We start from the raw sequence: 19,909 nt of genomic DNA on the forward strand, positions 1-19,909 counted from the left end.
CTGTTATCATGTTCTGTGCATAGACAAGTAGTTATGCATTGAGTAAATATTTAAGAAAAAGTTGAAATTGTTAATTGATCTGCCACGGAAAATTCTTACATGGCTCACTTTGAATAACCAGTTTGCCTAAGTAGTGATTCTGAACGTTCTTTTTCTCTTGAGAAACAGAGGCTCGCCCTGAAAATCCTTTTACAATCTTTCTAAGACCCACCAGTCCACTTGCTTATTTCACTCAGGTGAAAATCATGAAACAGCAGCAGAGCTGCTTTAGATCTCACAGGAACTGGTGGAAACCAGCCCCTCCTCACCTCCACTTCTGCCCTCTGCTAGCATCATCTCTTCTGAGGTTCATTGTGGAGTTACCTTCCCTTTGGTCTCCTTGCTCCCATTGGCCTGTTAGCAACAGCATGGCCATTGCTGTCCTATTTAGGTCATTTCTTTGATGAATCCTTTGTGGATTTCCTCTCCCACTCAGAGAAAAGGCTCCAGGCCTGGGTATGACCTTGAGGCCCTGCATGGATGCTGTATTCCAGCCATGCTGGCCTCATCGCTCTTCACTGAAGAAGCCCGGTTTCCTCCTGCATGGGAGCCTCTGCCCTCTGTTCTCTCGGTCCACAGTGCTCTTCCCACATAGCTGCACAGCTCACTGTCCTTTCTTCTAGGTCTTTGGTCAGATGTCCTATCGTCAGAGTGAAGCGTGACTACTGTATATAGAATAACACTCGTCATTCTCTTCCTTTGTGCTGGTCTCTGCATCCCGGGCTTATTTGCTCACCTTCTTATTGTCTGACTCTTGCTGTGTAAGCTCTGTGAGAGCAAGGAATTACTCACTTTCTTGTTTGCTGCTGAATCCTTGCTCTAGACTATAATAGGTGTTGATTGGTGTTGGTTGATGGGTTGAAAGAGCCTGGGTCGTGATTTTCAGCACGCAGTCCCCGTGCAGTGTCTGTTGGAAGCAGGGATACTGGGTAGGGTTTGGCAACTATTAGGGCAGCTGCTTTCTGTTCCTGTCTCTCCTTCCACCTCTCCACACCCCAGAAACAACAGTATGAGGTGTGGGGGCTCCAAGAGAATGGCTTCGGGAGGCCGGGCTCAGGAGCTGCCTCTCTGGTGAGGCACAGGGTATCTGGCTGTCTGGGCATTCCTCCTCAAGCCTAGCGAGTCCCCAGGAGACCCCCTGCCAGCCCCCACTCCAGCCTCACACTACCTACTCAGAAACGCGTACTTCCCTCTCCTCTTTCGGCCAGTCTCAGAATCAGGGTTGTCCTTGTGTCCTTCCCCACTGTCCGGGTCCAATTGGTTTCCGAGTTCCATCAGTTTAGGCCCCTGTCTTTGCCTGTCGATCCCTCCCAGCTGTCCTGGTCCCTGTATGGGGAGTCATCACTTTGTTTTCTTGGCCACCAGCGTTGTCTCCCAGCTGATCCTCTGCCTCTACTTTGTTTTCCTTCACTCCTGTCAAACCCACTCACAGTCAGAGGGTCATTGTGAAGCCCAGATGACGTTGTGTGCCTTCCTTGCGTAAACTCCTCCAGTGACTTCCTGTCGTCGCTCAGAAATGTATTTCACCTTAATGACCTTCGTCCTATCTGCGTATCACCTATGTATGCTGTTATCTACTAAATTTTTTCCTAAATGTAATCTTAATTTTCCCCTAACGAATAATATCTTTGAAGGCTTGGGGTGATAATTGGGTTTTTCCCTACTGTGTATTGAAATATGTACCTATTAAATACAACACTCTGGGCCATGCACCATCTAAGAGCATTGGTTTTGCACCTGCCATCTTGGGGGGACTTTCAGGACACAGAGGGACATTCTTCACGTGGCACTTACATTGCTGTTCTCCTTAGGCCAAATGCTCCAGGAATATCCTCTCCCCTCCTTTTTTTTTAAATTAAAAATTTTTTAAAAATTGAAGTACAGTTGACATACAATATTACTTTCAAGCATACAATGCGGTAATTTGACAATTATAGATGCTACAAAATGCTCACCATGATAAGTGTGGTTACCATCTGTCACCACACAAAGTTATTCAGTATTACTGACTATATGCCCTGTGCTGTACTTTTCATCTCCGTGACTGACTGACTTTATATTGGAAAGTTTGTATCTCTTAATCTCCTTTGCCTATTTCATTCATTCCCTCCCCTCATGGCAACTACTAGTTCTCTGTATTGAATGGTCTGTTTCTGCTTTTTTTGTCTTGAAATTCCACATGGATGTGAAAGCATATGGTGTTTGTCTTTCTCTGACTGATCCATTTCACCTAGCATTATACTCTCTAGGTCTGTCCCAAGTTAGGTGAATTGCAAGATTTCGTTCCTTTTTTATGGCTGAATAATATTCCTCTGTGTGTGTGTGTGTGGGGGGGGTACATTTTACTTATTCATCTGTTGATGGGTCTTTAAATTGCTTCCATATGTTAGGTATTGTAAATAATGCTGTAGTAACATAGGGGTACATATATCTTTTAAATTAGTCTTTTTATTTTCTCTGGGTAAATAGAAGTAGAATTACTAGATCATATGATATCTCTATTTTTAACTTTTCGAGGAACCTCCATACCATTTTCCACAGTGGCTGCACCAGCTTGCATTCCCACCAACAGTGTAGGAGGGTTCTCTTTTCTCCATATCCTCACCAACCCTTGTTTTTTCTTGTCTCTTTGACATTAGCCATTCTGACAGGTATGAGGTGATATTCACACTGTGGTTTTGATTTGCATTTCCCTGGTGATGAGTGATATTGAGCATCTTTTCATGTGTCTATTGGCCATCTGGATGTCTTCTTTGGAAAATGTCTGTTCAGGTCATCTGCCCATATTTAATTGGAGTATGGTGTGTTTTGTTTTAGTGTTGAGTTCTATAAGTTCTTCGTATATTTTGAATATTAACCCCTTATTGGATATATCATTGCAAAGTCCCGGACTTTGTGCCAAGCGTTTTACAGATCTTCTATCAGTTATCAAATTTTTTATAATCTCTATTCTGCAGATGAACTAACTGATACCTCCTCCCATTCAATATGTTACCCTTTTGTTGATGTTTTCCTTCACTGTGCAAAAGGTTTGGGTTGGATGTAGTCCCAATTATTTATTTTTGCTTTAGTTTCCCCTGCTTGAGGAGGCAGATCCAGAGAAATATTGCTAAGGCTGATGTTTAGCAATTTACTGCTTGTGTTTTCTTTTAAGTGGCTTTATGGTTTCAAGTCTTACATTTAGGTCTTTAATTCATTTTGAGTTTGTTTTTGTGTATGATGTAAGAAATGGTCCAGTTTCATTATTTTGCATGTAGCCATCCAGGTTTCCCAAAACCATTTACTGAAGAGACTTTCTTTTCCCCATTTTATATTCTTGCCTTCTTTGTTGTACGTTAATTGACCATTCAAGCTTGGGTTTATTTTTAGGTTCTATATTCTGTTCCATTAACCTGTGTGTCTGATTTTGTGCCAGTACCATGCTCTTTTGATTGTTACAGTTTTGTAGTTCATTTTGAAATCTGAGATCATGATGCCTTTAACTCAGTCTCCTTTTTAAAGATTATTTTGGCTATTTGAGGTATGTGGGGTTCCATACAGTTTATAGGAGTTTTTTTTTTTTTTTTTCCCCTCTTTGAAAAATGCTGTTAGCATTATGATGGGGACTGCAGTAACTCTGTAGATTGCTTTGAGTAGTGTGGCTATTTTAACAATAGTCTTCCAGTTCATGAGCATGGTTTATTTATGTGGTTGTTACATTATTTATGTTGTTTTCAGTTTCTTTCATCATTGTCTTATGATTCTCAAAATATGTATCTTTCACATGTTTGATCAAATTTATTCCTAGATATTTTATTCTTTTTATTTAATTGTAAATGGGATTGTTTTTCTTAATTTCTCATTTTGCCATTGCATTATGAGTGTATAGAAACACAACAGATTTATTTATTAATTTTGTATCTTGCAACTTTAATGAATTAATTTATTATTTTTAAGAGGGTTTTTTTGTTTGTTTGTTTTTGGTAGAGTCTTTAGGATTTCTCTATATAGTATCATGTGCAGTTAGTGACAGTTTCCTCTTTTGTACCAATTGGGATGCCTTTCTTTTTCTTGTTTGATTGCTATGGATAGGGCTTCTAGTACTATGTTGAATAAAAGTGGTGAGAGTAGACATCCTTGTCTTGTTTCTGATCTTAGAGGAAATGCTTTCAGCATTTCACCATTGAGTATGTTGGCTATAGGTCTGTTGTATGTGGCCCTTATGATATTGAGGTCTGTTCCCTCTAAATCCACTTTATTGAGTGTTTTTATCCTGAATGGATATTGAATCTTGTCAAATGCTTTTTCTGCATCTACTGAGATGATGATATGATTTTTACCCTAACTTTGTTAATGTGGTCTGTCATACTGTTGATTTGTGCATATTGAACTGCTCTTGCATTCCTGGAATAAATCTCACCTGATCATGAAGAATGATCCTTTTAATGCATTGTTGAATTCGGTTTGCTGATATGTTGTTGAGGATTTTTGCATTTATATTCCTCAGAGATGTTGGCCTATAACTTTTTGTTTTGTTTCTGGTAGTGTCTTTGGTTTTGTTACCAGGGCAATGCTGATCTTATGGAGTGAATTTGAAAGCATTCCTTCTTCTTCTATTTTTTGGAATGGTTTGAGAAGAATAGTTATTAGTTCCTTTTTTCCCCCCCTGCTTTTCCAAAGCCTCTTTTCCTCATCTTTTTAAAAATTCTACTGACTTTTTAAATTTCAGTATTGTTACCATACAATGTTTTAGTTTCAGGTGTCCAAGGGTATTAACTCTTCTTTAAATGTTTGGTGGAATTCACTTAGGAAGCCATCTGGTTCTGGACTTTGATTTTTGGGAATTTTTGATTACTATTTCAGTGTTGTTACTAGTAATCTGTTCATGTTTTCTTATTTCTTCATGATTCAAATTTGTAAGATTGTAGGTTTCTATGACTTTACTTCTTCTGGGTTGTCCCATTTGTTGGCATATAAGTTTTCTTAGTATTGTCTGTAATTATTTGTATCTCTGTAGTATAAGTTGTAAATTCTCCTCTTTCATTAATGATTTTATTTAAGTCTTTTTTTTTTCTTGATCTATCTGGCTAAAGATTTATCAATTTTGTTTATCTCTTCAAATGATCAGCTCTTAGTTTCATTTTTTGGATTTTATTTAATTTATTTCAATTCTGATCTTTATTATTTCCTCCTTTTTACTAACTATGGACTTTTCTAGTTCCTTTAGGTATAAAGTTCAACTGTTTATTTGTGATTTGAGATTTTTCTTAATTTTTGAGGTAGGTCTGTATTGCCATCTGCTTGCCTCTCAGAACTGCTTTTGCTGTGTCCCAAAGATTTTGAACCATTGTGTTTCTAATTCCATTTGTATCTGGGTGTTTTTTTTTTTTTTTTTTTAATTTCCTTTTTGATTTCTTTCTTGACCAATTGGTTGCTTAATAGCATGTTTATCCTCCATGTGGTTGTGTTTTTTCCACTTGTATTCTTGTAATTAACTTCTGGTTTCATATCATTTTGGTCAGTAAAGATGTGTGATATGACTCCAGATTTACTAGATTTATTGAGACTTGTTTTGTGGACTAACATGTGATCTGTCTTTAATAGCATGAACATATCCATGTGTAGCACCTCTGCTTTGCATTTTCACTGAAGCAGGGCCCCACAGTGCTAGGTCTTCATGCTTTTGCTCACAAAGTCCCCTCTGCATGGAGTGTCCTCCCTATCCTTCCATTTTTTCTGCTTAATGATTCCTATCCATTCTTCTAGACCTAGCTTAAATGTCACATTGCAGGGGTGCCTGGGTGGCTCAGTCAGTTAATCGTCTGCCTTCTGCTCAGGTCATGATCTCAGGGTCCTGGGATCAACCCCTGAAATAGGCTCCCTGCTGAGCGGGGACTGCTTCTCTCTCTCCCTCTGCTCCTCTCCTCACTCAGTGTGTTCTCTCTCTCAAATGAATATTTTTAAAAAATATTAAAAAAAATAAATGTCACAATGTAGAGTCCTCTTTCCTTCCCACTCTGTCCCCAGGCTGTATCTCACCCTGTTACTATGTTCATTTTGTTTCTTGCCCGTTTTCACATTCATAAGTAATAACTTCCTGTGATGATTTTCAAGTTTCCATCCTACATTTGTGCTCTCCGGAGACTGCAAATAGATTATGTTTTCCTTAACTTCAGGGCTTGGCATGTAGACCTTAAAATGTGTATGACTGAAGTACAAATTCCTTTCTAAAAAAAAATGCAGTTGCCCCTGGTGGAGCTGTAGCTGTGGCTGTGATTGGCTGACAATAGATGAGAGCAAGAGTGAGACTTGGCGTGGGAACCCAGGGAGTGGGAGGGGTTGACTGCATGGAAGGAAGCGATGCATTTGTTAGCGGAGAATACTAAAGGCATGGTGCTGCTGTGCAACAGCAGAGGCTGCCAGCCCCCATAAATTTACCTGATCCTGATGAGAAGCTTTTGGGTTTCTCTCTCTTCCTTCCTCCTTCCCTCCTTTCCCTCTCCCCATCTTCCCTTCCTCTCTTTCTTCATTTTTCTTTCCTTATTGAGAAACTATATAGAGAGTACAGAGTACAGATAGATAGAAACAACATACCTAGGTACATATGTACTGATGAATCTGTATTTTCAGCACAACCTTGAGCGCTCCACCATCTGATACGTAACTATCTACATGCGCCCATTTAAATTATAATTAATTGAAAGTAATTAAAATGAAAATTCCATTTCTTCAGTTGCTCTAGCTACATTTGAAGAATCAGTAGCCACATGTGGGTAGTGGCTACCATACTGGACAGTGAGATATAGAGCACTCCATCATCACAGAAAATTCTATTGTACTACACTGTTGTAGAATCTAATTCTCTTATAAATTCCTCATGCTGACTTTTGTCTTTGCCATTGAAGCTAGGAAAAACAGTCCCGTGTAAGTAAGATTTTAATTGGGTGGGTCTTAGCTTGTACATTCATACAGATATAAACAAAGGGCCATTTGTTGAGGAAGGTGGTTACATGTGAGTTGGTGGTTACACATTGAGGAGAGGGACGATCTTATCACGGAGAGTGTATGGACCGCCTTCCTGGAGACCTCTGGTCTGAGGAACCATTCACACGACAGCCTCTTCACTGTGTAGCAGATGGATGAGGATGAAGGTAGAGAAGAGAGATGGGAATGTGGATGTGAAAGGAGGTGGGGTCTAGAGCTTAGGAGAATGAAGGGTGGGGGAAGATGGTGGTCTTGAATTACTGTTTGGTGTAGGCAGTATAGAAAATGAGGCGTGGCTCATTCCTCACTTTCTCCTTCCCTTTTTCCTGCCTTCAAATGGACTTTTTGGCTTTATTTAAAATGGCAGAGCACATGAAGGGAGAGAGAATCTAGCTAGGATAAAATAACACCAGAGAGGGGCGCCTGGGTGGCTCAGTGGGTTAAGCCGCTGCCTTCGGCTCAGGTCATGATCTCAGAGTCCTGGGATCGAGTCCCACATCGGGCTCTCTGCTCAGAGGGTAGCCTGCTTCCCTCTCTCTCTCTCTCTGCCTCTCTGTCTACTTGTGATTTCTCTCTGTCAAATAAATAAATAAAATCTTTAAAAAAAAAAAATAACACCAGAGACTGTGCATCCCTGTCTTTTATTTTTCATTACTTCACATTTGAACAATGGCCCAGATTACAAGTGCTTTGGGCACCAGGATGAAAGATGATAAATAAAACATTGGCACTTTAAGCTGCGGACTGAACTGATTAATTAACCAGGGCTGCTGTGTTTTAGGTCTTTTGTAAATTAGGGGATGACTAGATAAAACTTCTTTTGTTTGGCTGTTTGGATGTGATAGAAAATAATTTAGAACTGGTAGAGGACTCGGGCTTTATTAATGGGAATCACAGACCTCCAAACCTATAATTGACAAGGGACCAGATTTTCAACCTGACATCATTTTGGTTGTGAGAGAGTATCTGTCAGTAGGTTTTGCCCTTATAATTTCATTGGCAAAAAATATTAATCTTACTACAAGGTTATTCATCGAATTGTAATGGTGTGCACAATTAGTAATCTATGGCCTTTAGCAGAAGAAAAAGAGACGACTAGTGGCTTTAGTCATTTCTCAGGATTTTACTAGTTGTCTTTCAGATATTAAATGTGTCTTGGGGAAAACTATTCTAGGCTCTGTCTTGACTGTGCATCAGAAACACAGGAAGGGCTTATTAAAATACAGATTACTGGGCCCCATCCCCAGAGTTTCTAATTCAGCGGATCGGGGGTGGACTCAAAAATCGGCTGTTCTAACAAGTTCCCAGGTAATGCTGCTGCTGCTGTTCTGTGGACCACTCTTGGACAACTGGTGGTCTTGTGGGAGTTCCAATTCAACTTCAGGTGGTGTTCATTTGCGGGATTATGTTGATGGAGGCATTGCATTTGCCTCTTTCTGACTCAGTGTTTTTCTCCGCTGGGGTTTGGGCAGGAGAGAGAGGGAATTTGCATTCATTCCAGTGACTTGGCTGCTTGGTGCTCTCAGGCCCATGGACACATTGCCCTTTCCTGGCCAGGTCAGCCTCTCCTGGTGAGGTCCACGTGACATGCTGGTGGGGCAGCGATCCTCCATTGCTTCTCCTTCTGCTCCCTCCTAAACTAGGAAGCAGCTCACGGTGACAGAAAGAAGCAGTATTTGTAGTGTTGGCTTCTGACCTAAATCTTGCCTGCCTCCTGGAGGCCCCCACAGTCCCAGGGTGGTGGCCGTGTGAGGTGCGATGTGGGTGCCAAGAGTCTTTGAGTGGCCAGGCGGTTGACTGGGGCTGGCTGCTGGGAGGGAGTCAAGAGATCGGGTCAAACTCCTTGGGTGACCTTGGACAAGCCTCCTAATCCTTGACGTCCCCATTATGACCATTTGTGTTTATGGAACACACCTCTTTCCTTCCCAGCTTGAAAAACAGCAGAAAAACAGAAACTGCGATCTGGTGAGTGGCCTCCAGGGCAATTTGTGCACGGCTGTGCAGATCTCTGAGTGCCTGAGGACAAAGCTGCTGTGTAAACACAATATATTATTAATAAAATGTTAAAAAATAGCATCACACCCTCTGCTAATAATAGCCAGTTTAGGCTGGGGGAGCAGCTTTGACATGCAAGTTCCCAGCAGTAGTGAAGGAAGGTGACTATGGTGTTTGAATTTGCAGCACATTTAAAAGAAGATGAAAACAGGGCTTTACATTTTTGAGCATATTCACAGGTACGTTGCTGAAGAAAATATGATTATACTTGTGTAAAATTCATCTTTAATAAACCAAAGCATTAATTTCTTTTGATTTTCGTTATATTTTGGAGTGGTTTTATAAGGTGGGCTATTCAATAGGCGTTTTGGCTAAAGTATTAGGAGTGTCCTTCCCCTTGTATTAGTAAGTGGCTGGTGCCCCCTTAAACTCCATGGGGGGAACACTTAGAAATTATCCAGTAATTACTGAATCAGTTAGCAAAATCAGTTAGCAAATCAGTTAGCCCCAGATGCATATGGGGCATCTGCTTTGTGCTCCTGTAGATATTGAGATGGAAACATAGGGTTCTTGCCCTTAAGGGATTTGTAGTGTAATTTTCCTTCAAGATATATGAGCAAGATAGTATGTAAGGAGACCATTGCATCTTTTATATTTGTCTCCTTAAGAAATGTAAACAAAATTCAGATCTACTCTTGGTGCATTATAGTGGTGTTTCTGTAGTCATCTGGAAAAAATGGCTTCCTGCAGCCTCACTGTTGGCTTTGTTTCTTTCCCCAGCCCCAGGGAAGTATGGAGATGAAAGCTCCCAGAGGATGTTGTATAAATTGTCTGTAGAAAGTCTAGCACCCAAGTGGTGGCTGCCATACCTGTGTCTCAGAAAGAGAAAACTGCTTGGTAAAAAAAGACACTGCACATCTCCTAGGGACCATTAGACCTCTTCCTCACCAGCTGTGGTGACCTCTCCCGCCTTGCCTTCTGTCCCGGGAGCTGGGGCTTCCTGTGCCACCGTGAAGCTCCCTCAGGGCAGGGCCCCAGCTGGGTCTAGGTGTAGGACTGTCAACCCCAGTGCCTCTGGGAATTGCCTGGGAGCTTTGACACAAATGCAGATGCTTGGGTTCACAGCCCCGAGATTCTGATACAGTTAAATTGGTGTGGTCCCTGGGCGACTGTTCAGAAAACTCCCTGGGTGAGTGCAGTTTGCCCCTGGGTTGAGAAGCACTGAGTTGGTGGTTGACTTTATCTGAAAGAGGCTATTAGAGTCTGTGGCAAATGCTCAGGAATTTATTCAATGGAGAAAAGCTCAACTTACATTGGAGGCCTATCCTGACTTGAGGCTCTTTTTCTGTAAATGGGACCCCCCCCTCCCCAGAGTGTGCAGGTCGGAATGGTTATTTCAAGTGCTGGTCACAGTGGCCCATAGCTTGCTTCCCCTTGGGCACAGTAGGGTCTTGGGGGCCAGTGTCTTGGGAGCACTGATCCCCTGATCCCCAGGATTCTTCAGCTTTGCTCAACTATGTCATCACTAAAGGGCCTCCAGTAGATGGACCTCATTCCCTCATGATGCCCCTCCTGGCTGCAGCCCCTTTTGCCCTATAGCTCTGCCAGGACTGGGATTACCAGCCCCAGGGCTTAGTGCCTCATGTCAGCGTTCTTCCCTCCTGCCACCGCCTTAGTGAGTACTTACTGCCTGAATTATCTTATCTCCTCCTTGAGCCAACCCAGGCTCATTCTGGGGATGTACGGTAGTCATGGCAGATCACTCATTATTGTGCATGGGTCCGGGTCCTTTTTGCTCAAGATCCCCAGCCCATTCATTATTTTTCCTACAATCTCTATATTTTATGTTATGCACTAATCTGTGATGATCCTTTCCTTCTGTCTGTTTTTGAAAGACTAAAACCTACAATTAGAGTATACATTAGAAGCCTAATGACTGGGCTCCAAGCAGCCTTATTTATTTCTGACTTCGAGGTTTGGGGGAGCATGTGTGTCCATGGGCTCATTAGGATTCTAATTAAGTAGGTGTTATATCAAAGTTATGTGGGCAATTTTGGGTTGTTCTGTTACTCAGAGAAGGGAATCCAAGATGGACAATGCAAAATGATTTGATAGGGAGAGAAAAAAGGGCTCAGGAGGCTGCCAAGACATCAGGTTGGGATAGGAATGACCTAGAACTAATGGTAGTCATTCATTTTTTTCTCTATTTTGGTTTTCATTTGGTGTTTTGACTCCTGTATTACTATCATCATTTCCTCATATTTACTTTCATTTTTCACCTTTGCTTCTCCTGCACATTGTTGCATCTGGCTTGCCAGAGAAAGCTCCTCCATCCTGAGCTCCCCGAGATGTCCTACCAACCCCTGCCCCACACCCCCTCGTTCTCCTCCTGCTGTCTCCTGTGCTGGTATCTCTGTTGAACTCATTCTTCCTTCCCTCCTCTCCTTTCTTTTTAAAGAATTGCTTCCTCTTGGCATAAACACTCTACCTTTTGTTGTTACCAAATCATTCTTCCTTCCAGTCTTTGGGAAAATACAGTGGTATCTATCACGTCATATCGGGAAGAGACATCCAGAATGGACTTTTCCTTTGTTTAGGCCCACATCAATGGGCTATTTATTTATTTATTTATTTGGGTGCTCATTTTCATCTTCAGGTGGGAAATATTATTTCCATTTGACAGGGAAAGCTAAAAGAAGTTCAGTAGCTTGACCAAGATCAAACATATTAAATGATAGACCTTGGGATGTCTCAGGCCAGAGCCTTCACTCTTGGCTATTAAACTCTGAACCCTCCAGCTGGAGGTGAACTGGTATATTGTGTTGCCAGGCCAAAGGGATGGATTTACTGTCCTGAAATTCTTCCCATGTCAGCATTCATGGGATGCTCTGAGATCATGTAGGATGGTGAGCACTTTTCCCTTGGGGTTGGTTTTGCTGATAAATTGGCCTGGGATCCTAGAGATGATTCAGTATCACTTCTGAGATGGGGGGGTGGGTGGGGGGGTGGTCATGGTGGGCATGTGGTGAATTACGGTTGGGTACCATACTTTGGGTTGCATTATTGTGTAAACAAGCGGAGCAGACTTCTCCCAGTTAAGAGTCTCAATGTTTTGTTTCTTTGCAGAGCCTGTGTCATCTTGGGGGTGATATTCCTTCTGTCATCCATATGTATAGTGGTCAAAGCCATCCATGACCTCTCAACTAGGCTGCTGCCAGAAGTGGTAAGGTCCTTTCTCCTTAACAGTTTTTCCTGGGGGTACTAGCCTCCCATGTTACCTCTTACAAAGGATTTACTGGAGCAGGTTGGGCAAGTGGAGAGAAAACAAACAGCATTTTAGGAGGCCAGAAGAACTCACTGAAGAGTGTGAATGACTTGGCAGAGTGAAGCCCTGGGCAAGAGGAAAAAACTTCACACAGTTGAGGTGGTACTAGGTTCTGGGTTCTGTGTCTCTCTCCTTAGGCGTTTTGACTATTTTTAAAGCAAGTTGTTTTCTTTTTTTTTTTTAAAGATTTTATTTATTTATTTGACAGAGAGAGATCACAAGTAGGCAGAGAGAGAAGGAGGAGGAAGCAGGCTCCCTGCTGAGCAGAGAGCCCGATGCGGGACTCGATCCCAGGACCCCGAGATCATGACCTGAGCTGAAGGCAGTGGCTTAACCCACTGAGCCACCCAGGCGCCCAAAGCAAGTTGTTTTCTATGTGAAAAGAAATGGGATGTTTTTATATAGCAGAGTGATCCAATCTGTGCTGTTTGCATCTGTTGTTCTTTGTCTAGTCAATGATTATTGTAATAATAATAATTTTTCTCTTTTGCACCTTGCATAAATCCATTCACATTGGATTTTTGGGACAGAACTGGCATTTGGATGCGGAAACTGGAGGGCACAATTTCATATTAAAATTTGTCTTTGACTGCTTTGTTCTTTGGGTGAGAGCTATTACCTGCACTCTGATTCCTTTTGTTCCCTCTTAGGAATGCTGGCGAGGGGTGGGGGTGGGGAAGGGATTTAATGTCTCCTATCAGGTTATCTTCATAGAAGGCAGCTGACTTACCAAAAAATGGAGATGCTGCTGTTATGATGATTCTCTATATACAAGTTACATAGCAATTTAAATGCAAAAATATGGGCTCTTCTTTTAGGATGTGATTTGATTTGAGTTTGACTTCATGCACCATCTTATGCCAGGCCTAAATTCTTAGACCATTCATTTCACTTTTAGAAAAATGTACGTTAGTCCTTCCTGGGGCAAGGTATTGCCCGTGTTCCTGGGGAAGATTAAAATGAAGTGGGACTTGATACTGCATTTAGGAGAGCTTCGGAAGTGGCTGCTTTAAGTTGCCACCCCACCCCCCCAACGGAAATTGAGATCAGAGCTGGTCCTTGAATAACTCACCAGGATCTTCATTATTTGTCGTCACAGCTGGCCAGAGGCTTATTCTCTAATATCTCGGTGAAAGCGAGGGAGGATGAATACCCACCCATGGCTTTCAGCCCGAGTTGGAAGCAGAGCTAGCTGAGGGGGGGAACGGTACGGTTTACTACTCTGTGTTCTTAGTCTCACAATTGCGATGCCTCGCCCTCCCCTCCTCACTGTGATCTCCTTCTGGCCTGGGATCCCAGACTTTTCCATCCTTTTCCTCCATCAAACTTGATAGCTTATGTTCCATTCTGTCAGAACCTGAATCTTAGCAGTAAGTATGATTAATTAAGATGTCAGTCAGGTAATTGCGTTTTACAGGGGATGGAAATATGCCTCCACTCTAAGAAATGTTTATCGGTGGGAATTTTCAGTGCCAGGCTCATTGACACGTTCATTCATTTGGCATTAAAAATTAATTTGCAGCAGGGCTACTGTGATAAGGAAGGACAGCTGTGCTCATGGTCCTTTGCAGGGGCCCTCCTTGTCTTTCTCCTGATGGTGGAACCATTTTTATCTGGAAATAATCTCATACCTTGCAGTGCAAATGCCCCTAAAGGAAGAAACTCACCAACTGAAATGCCATACCAGGATGAAAATGTCTGATGCCCTGTCCCACGTGGGGTTCGAGAGGGTGAAGGGCTCCATGATTATCCCCCCAGACTGGCCCTGTCCTTAGAGAATTCATGCCCACTGCATCTTTTATCAGTCCTGGTGTGGGATTTAAGAATCAGACTTATTTATGGTCATCTCCTCAGAACCCTAAAGAAAAGATTAAGGTGGTTTTATCGTTTGGTTTTCTGTCTTCAGCATTATGGAAAGATAACAAAGTTACGCGAGCTCCTGTCTCCAGAGAGAAGGCCTGATCAGCTGAGTGGCACAGGGGGCCTCGGTAAGGGCTGCCAAGTGGTTGCAGACTGTGTTTCCATCCCGAGTCTTCGGCTTCCCACTCTCCGCTCTTGAAGTTTGGGGGAGCCCACGGGCCATCGCCAGACCCCCAATCCCTGGCCTATGGTCCTTCAGCACCGGCGTTTGTCCACGTCTAAATTAGGCTGTAATTTAGATCGGATGTAATCAGCTGTTCATAGAAGCCAGTCCAGAAAGCAGGAGAAGCTCAATGCCAGCAGTTGTCTGTTGGCAAGCCTGTGCCTGGAGGAGAGGCCTGCCCTCTAGTGGTGCCAGGCAGAGTTGCTGTGCAGGGCTGTGGACCCAGGGCTCTCAACGAAGTTTTCAAGAACCACTGGAAGCCTCTGTTTAATGTGAAATAAATTGGCAACTCATTAAACATTTTTGAAAACCATGGTTGGGAGTGGGTAGGCAATTTCATATAGGTCAAATAAAGTATGCCTGTGGTGGTTGAAACCAGGGAGACTGGTCTTCAGGGCCGGGATGGCATGATTTTCCGTCCCAAGTTACAGCCTTGCCCTTGCCCTCAGTTGTGGAAATGCCTTTTTTTTTTTTTTTTTTTAAATTTATTCCAGTGTAATTAACATAGAGTGTTAGATTAGTTTCAGGTGTAAAATGTAGTGATTCAGCACTTCCATACGTCACCTGGCGCTCATCACAAGTAAGTGCCTTATTCCACATGACCTATTTTACCCATCCCACAGCCACCTCCCCTCTGGTATCCATTAGTTTGTTGTCTATAGTTAAGAGTCTGTTTCTTGCTTTGTCTCTTTTCCTTTGTCCATTTGTTTTGTTTTTTAAAATTCCACACGAGTGAAATCATACAGTATTTGTCTTTGGTGGACATATTTTGCTTAGCATTATACTCTCTACCTCTATCCATGTCATTGCAAATGGCAAGATTTTATTCTTTTTGATGGCTGAGTAATATTCCACTGTATATACACACCACAACCTCTTTATCCATTTATCAGTCGGTGGACACTTGGAGGAACCCTCATGTACTGCTGGCGGGAATGCAAGCTGGTGCAACCACTGTGGAAAACATCGTGCAAGTTCCTCAAAAAGTTAAAAACAGTAATCACATGGCTGGGTATTTACCTGAAGGATGCTAAAACACAAAGCCAAAAGGCTATGCGCACCCCTCTGCTTACTGCAGTGTTATGTATAATAGCCGTGCTGTGGACACAGAGCTGCCTTCGTAGGTATGGTTTCTGTCAGGTTGTTTTTACTGTGGGCTTGTCAGAAGCAGCATTTTCTTAACCCCGGTCCTGTTTCCAGGTGGATTTCTTTTTAAGGTAGCTGCACCCTTTTCAGAGTGAGAATCATTGCACGGATGTGTACGCTTTGAATACGAAAGCTCTGCAGTTTGAAATTTCTCAGCCACAAAGTACAGTGACTCTGAGCCGTGGCGGGGTCACCAGGCCATCGGTGTCGTGCTGGAGAAGCCAGGCCAGCTGGGGCCCGAGCACGGAATCCGTGCCATCTGCTGCAAGGGCTTTATGACTAAATGGTGTAAGTCTGCTCCACGCAGGCTGCACGTGATCGCATCGGATCATTAATGAATCTGGTTCTAGAAGAGGCTTCTCAGAAACTCTGTGTGAACAGTGGTTCTAGAAGTCGGTGAGCATGGGCAATGCCTCAAGTGTAGTGGTTGCCTTATATCTGTGGGTTGCTTTGAGAAGAACATGGTCCTCTTCTTCTTTTCACCCCTGCCACACCTGTTTGGGTAAGAAGGGACAGGTGGCATGTGTCTCCTTTTGGCGGGATGTGGGGGCTCTGAAGCTGGAGTGATCTTCCCGGGGTGGTCAGCTGGCTGATGGCAGAGCCTCGTGTCCCCTGGTCTGGGGCTGTCTCGGCTGCCGGTACTCTTGGGCGTGTATGGTCCTGTTCTTGAGCTTCTCAGGTTTGGCCCTTCTGGGTTCTCATGCTCAGAGGGGATGCTGCCAGGGTTGTCCTGGTGAAGATGTCCAGGGCCCCAGCGGGTCCCATCCCTGGCTTTTCTGGCTACTCCTGCTACCTCCATCCCTTACTGTTCTCTGTGCACATTGTCCTTTGAGAGCCCTGCAGGCAGGTTAACCAAGAAGCGATGGAGGATGCCACGGGACAAGTATGGAAGGAGGGGAGTCATGGGATGCGCGGAATCACATGGAAGGAAGTGCTTTAAGGAAGCTGCTTGGCATGGCGGAAGGTATGTGGATGTGGACCTGCAGGCTGATGGAGGCGGGGGTCCTGTCTTCGCTTCTTCTTGCCCAGGAGACCAGCACAGGCCAGTCGCTTAGCCTCCCTGACCCTGCACTATGTAAAATGAAGCTAATACTACATCAGAGGTTTAGGATAAGGATCAAGTGAGCCATGTATTTAAAATAACAATCAGGGGGCACCTGGGTGGCTCATTGGGCTGAGCCTCTGCCTTCCACTCAGGTCATGACCTCAGGGTCCTGGGATTAAGCCCTGCATTGGGCTCTTTGCTTGGCAGCCTGCCCCCCTCCAACCGCGCCACCTACTTGTGATCTCTCTCTCTGTTAAATAAATAAATAAAATCTTTTAAAAAGAAAAAAAAGGCATTAAAAGACAATGCTACTGTGATGGCTGCCCTTAACATTCTGAATTTTGATGTTTCTGAATCTCTGATGAGTGTCACCCCAGGTGGTGGCCAGAGGTAATTTCAGACTGGGCCCCTCATCCCTTTTACTTAGCTCCTGCTCTCCCCTGTGGCTGGCTAGAACTCCCTCTCTGGTTTCAGGTAGCTCTGGCCAGTCTTGGGCCAGCCTTTGGGAGGACATCAACACGCTGTCAGAAGACCTGACCTCCAAGACTACCTCACCACTCATCGGGTGTGTGACTGGTAGCAAATCACAGTTCCTCTCTGAGTAAAATTCCTTCTGTGCAAATGGGGATCAGGCCACCTACTCTGCCACAGAGACAGAGAGTTGAATGATGGCATGAATGTGGAAATGCTCTATAAACTGTCATGCTTTACCAGAGAGGGAGATGACCTTGGTTCTGATACCGAGGCCATAGAAGTCCCATTCTTGCCCGTGAGCATCCTGTCAGTGTCCTGTTTGGTCGGACCAGCTCATTAGCTTCTCCTGCCTGTAGTAGATCAAGACTTCTTCAGCTGGCGCTCTCGGCCAGTGTCTGCGTCCAACCTCCTTCCGTGGTCATGCAGTGGCAATAGTGATTACAGTTGTAATTAAAATAATAACTACAGATTGGCTGTAAATAATATATGGCTATATGTTGATGATAATAAGTGCTATCACTTGAATGTCTACTAATGCCTAGACCCTCTGTCTAGGCACTGGGGATTCAAAGTTAAGTAGCAGTAGTGACTAGAGTTTTCTCACGCTGCAAAGCCCTTGGCTTCTCATAGGAGCTGTTCCTTTCCTCTCTCTCTCTCATCTCTGTTTCCTGTGTACACCAGTATCCCTGGTTAGGGAGGAAGGAATTGAGAGAGAAAAATGCAAAAGAGGAGGAGGCTGTTAGGTCCCCCAATAATGGGTCTGTGATTAAAGGAGCGAGACTGATATAAAGCGAAGGTCAAGCAAAGCTTTATTCCGCGCCAAGCATCAAGAATCAGACCGGTGCGATTGGGTGGCTCAGTGGGTTAAGCCGCTGCCTTCGGCTCAGGTCATGATCTCGGGGTCCTGGGATTGAGTCCTGCATCGGGCTCTCTGCTCTGCAGGGAGCCTGCTTCCTCCTCTCCCTCTCTCTGCCTGCCTGTCTGCCTACTTGTGATCTCTGTCTTTCAAATAAATAAATACAAATAAAATCTTAAAAAAAAAAAAATCAGACCGAACATTTAGGGCCGTGCCTCTTACAGAGAGGGTGACCTCTCTCTGCTTCACAGACTAGCTTTTAAGGGCAAAGGCCATGTGGTTGGGCCTGGCCATGCACAGGCGGCCAATGAAATTGTAACACACAGAGAAAGCTGCACAGTCATGTTAGGTCACACATAAGTGACCAATTGAATTACAGTTTTCCCTAGTAGATATTTGAACCAGCCTATCACCTTGGTCAGAATTGGTGCCCAAAAGGTGCCCAAAGGGCAGGGCCTATACTCCTTGGTAACTAGGGAGACAGTATGCGCCCTCACTCGGATGCATCCGGCCTGACCCACCCTTGTATTTGGGCTTTGTTACCTGGGACTGGTTTCCGGGACTTGTTTTTAAGTAAGTTCCCTGGGGGAAAGGGGGCAGGGACAGTTTAAGTTTTTAAACAACAGAATTATTGTTTAACCAGATGGAAGTGCTCTGGCTAAATAGGTCCTTACAGAGGCAAAGGAAGAAGGGAAAAACAACTTTGTGTCATAGGTCAGAAATGGTTGCTTGGCATAATTTTGATTCTTTCTTGACTAACACGGTTGTCTTCCAGGCCTCCCCTTGACCATCTGTCTGTTAAGCTCCTCAGATGCCAGCCCCCCTCCCGCCAGAATGAAGGAACTTCTAGCAATAAAAGGGAAACCCTCTCAGTTGCTCATTTTCCTGCTCTGTTTCCTTTCTCTGGTCCTGCTGTGGTGGCCGCTTTCACGGCTCCATCGATGCAACAAGTGTTGCTGGGTGTGTGCCACGCCTGAAGGTTGGGCTGACTCTGCACAGCCTGGGATGTCAGTGGTGTTCCAGCAGGAACCTCAGAGGGGATTTCACTCTGAGGAACAAAACTGGAGCTCCGACTCTCTTGTAAAGGATATTTTAGGGTTGTACTAGCAAGGTCACAGCCAAGAACTTTCCCCAAGGATCTTCCTACTTGCAAAAGTGACAGATTCTTGGATTTGTAGGCTTTTGATTTGTGGGATTTGATCTGTTCCCAGCCCAGACTGGGTCGTGCTGTAGGCTCCCTGGGCAACAGTCTGTGATTACTGCAGGCTGTTCAGCATTCAACCCTGCGCTGTATCCTGGGGTAGCAGGGGTTCTTTCTGCGCTCTTCAGCCGCTCGTTGTTACACTCTCAGTGAGTGTCTTCCTGACGCAGAGGATGGAGCCAGGTTGGCCGGTCTTCTTCCCACACCTCTGTTTTCAGTCTCCTCTCATCCTTCCCTCTCTCTCAGGGCTTCTCCCCTTCCCACCCTTAGCCCTTTGAGCTCCCTCCTTGCCCACCTCCTTTGAAATCTCATTTTCACCCTCATTCCCTCTCTTTATGGCATCTTCACTTACTCCCTGCCTGCACTTTGTCCCCAGGCATTTTCTTTTTTTCTTTTTTTTTTTTTTTTAATTTATTCATTTGACAGAGAGATCACAATCAGGCAGAGAGAGAGAGAGGAGGAAGCAGGCTCCCCGCTGAGCAGAGAGCCCGACGCAGGACTCGATCCCAGGACCCTGAGATCATGACCCAAGCCGAAGGCAGCGGCTTAACCCACTGAGCCCCCCAGGCGCCCCCCAGGCATTTTCTTTCCAGCCCTTCCTCCTCACCTTCAGCTTCCTGTGCTCCTGAAAGCTCTCTGTCTGGAGATAGCCATCCCTTCCTTCCCAGTCTTCCTGGCTCCGTTTCAAACTCTGCCTCCCCCCAGCCTGCCCCTGGTAGTCTTTCAAGCCCATTCTTCAAGGTGTCCCTTTTGAGGCAAATGTTGAACAGAAGGAAGCAAGG

At 44.2% G+C, this 19,909-nt stretch overlaps 1 protein-coding gene across 1 annotated transcript in view; it reads left to right on the forward strand.

Annotated features, from left to right (window-relative positions):
- Positions 1–19,909, forward strand: part of TMEM163 (transmembrane protein 163) — a 221,031-nt gene that overhangs the window by 167,060 nt on the left and 34,062 nt on the right. Inside the window, exon 5 of the mRNA XM_044242592.1 lies at positions 12,124–12,220. Within this exon, the coding sequence (XP_044098527.1) occupies positions 12,124–12,220 (97 nt within the window). The remainder of the gene's footprint in view (positions 1–12,123; positions 12,221–19,909) is intronic.

This window comes from Neovison vison, chromosome 3 (assembly GCF_020171115.1).
Source record: "Neovison vison isolate M4711 chromosome 3, ASM_NN_V1, whole genome shotgun sequence".
In the NCBI taxonomy this organism is placed as follows: domain Eukaryota; kingdom Metazoa; phylum Chordata; class Mammalia; order Carnivora; family Mustelidae; genus Neogale; species Neogale vison.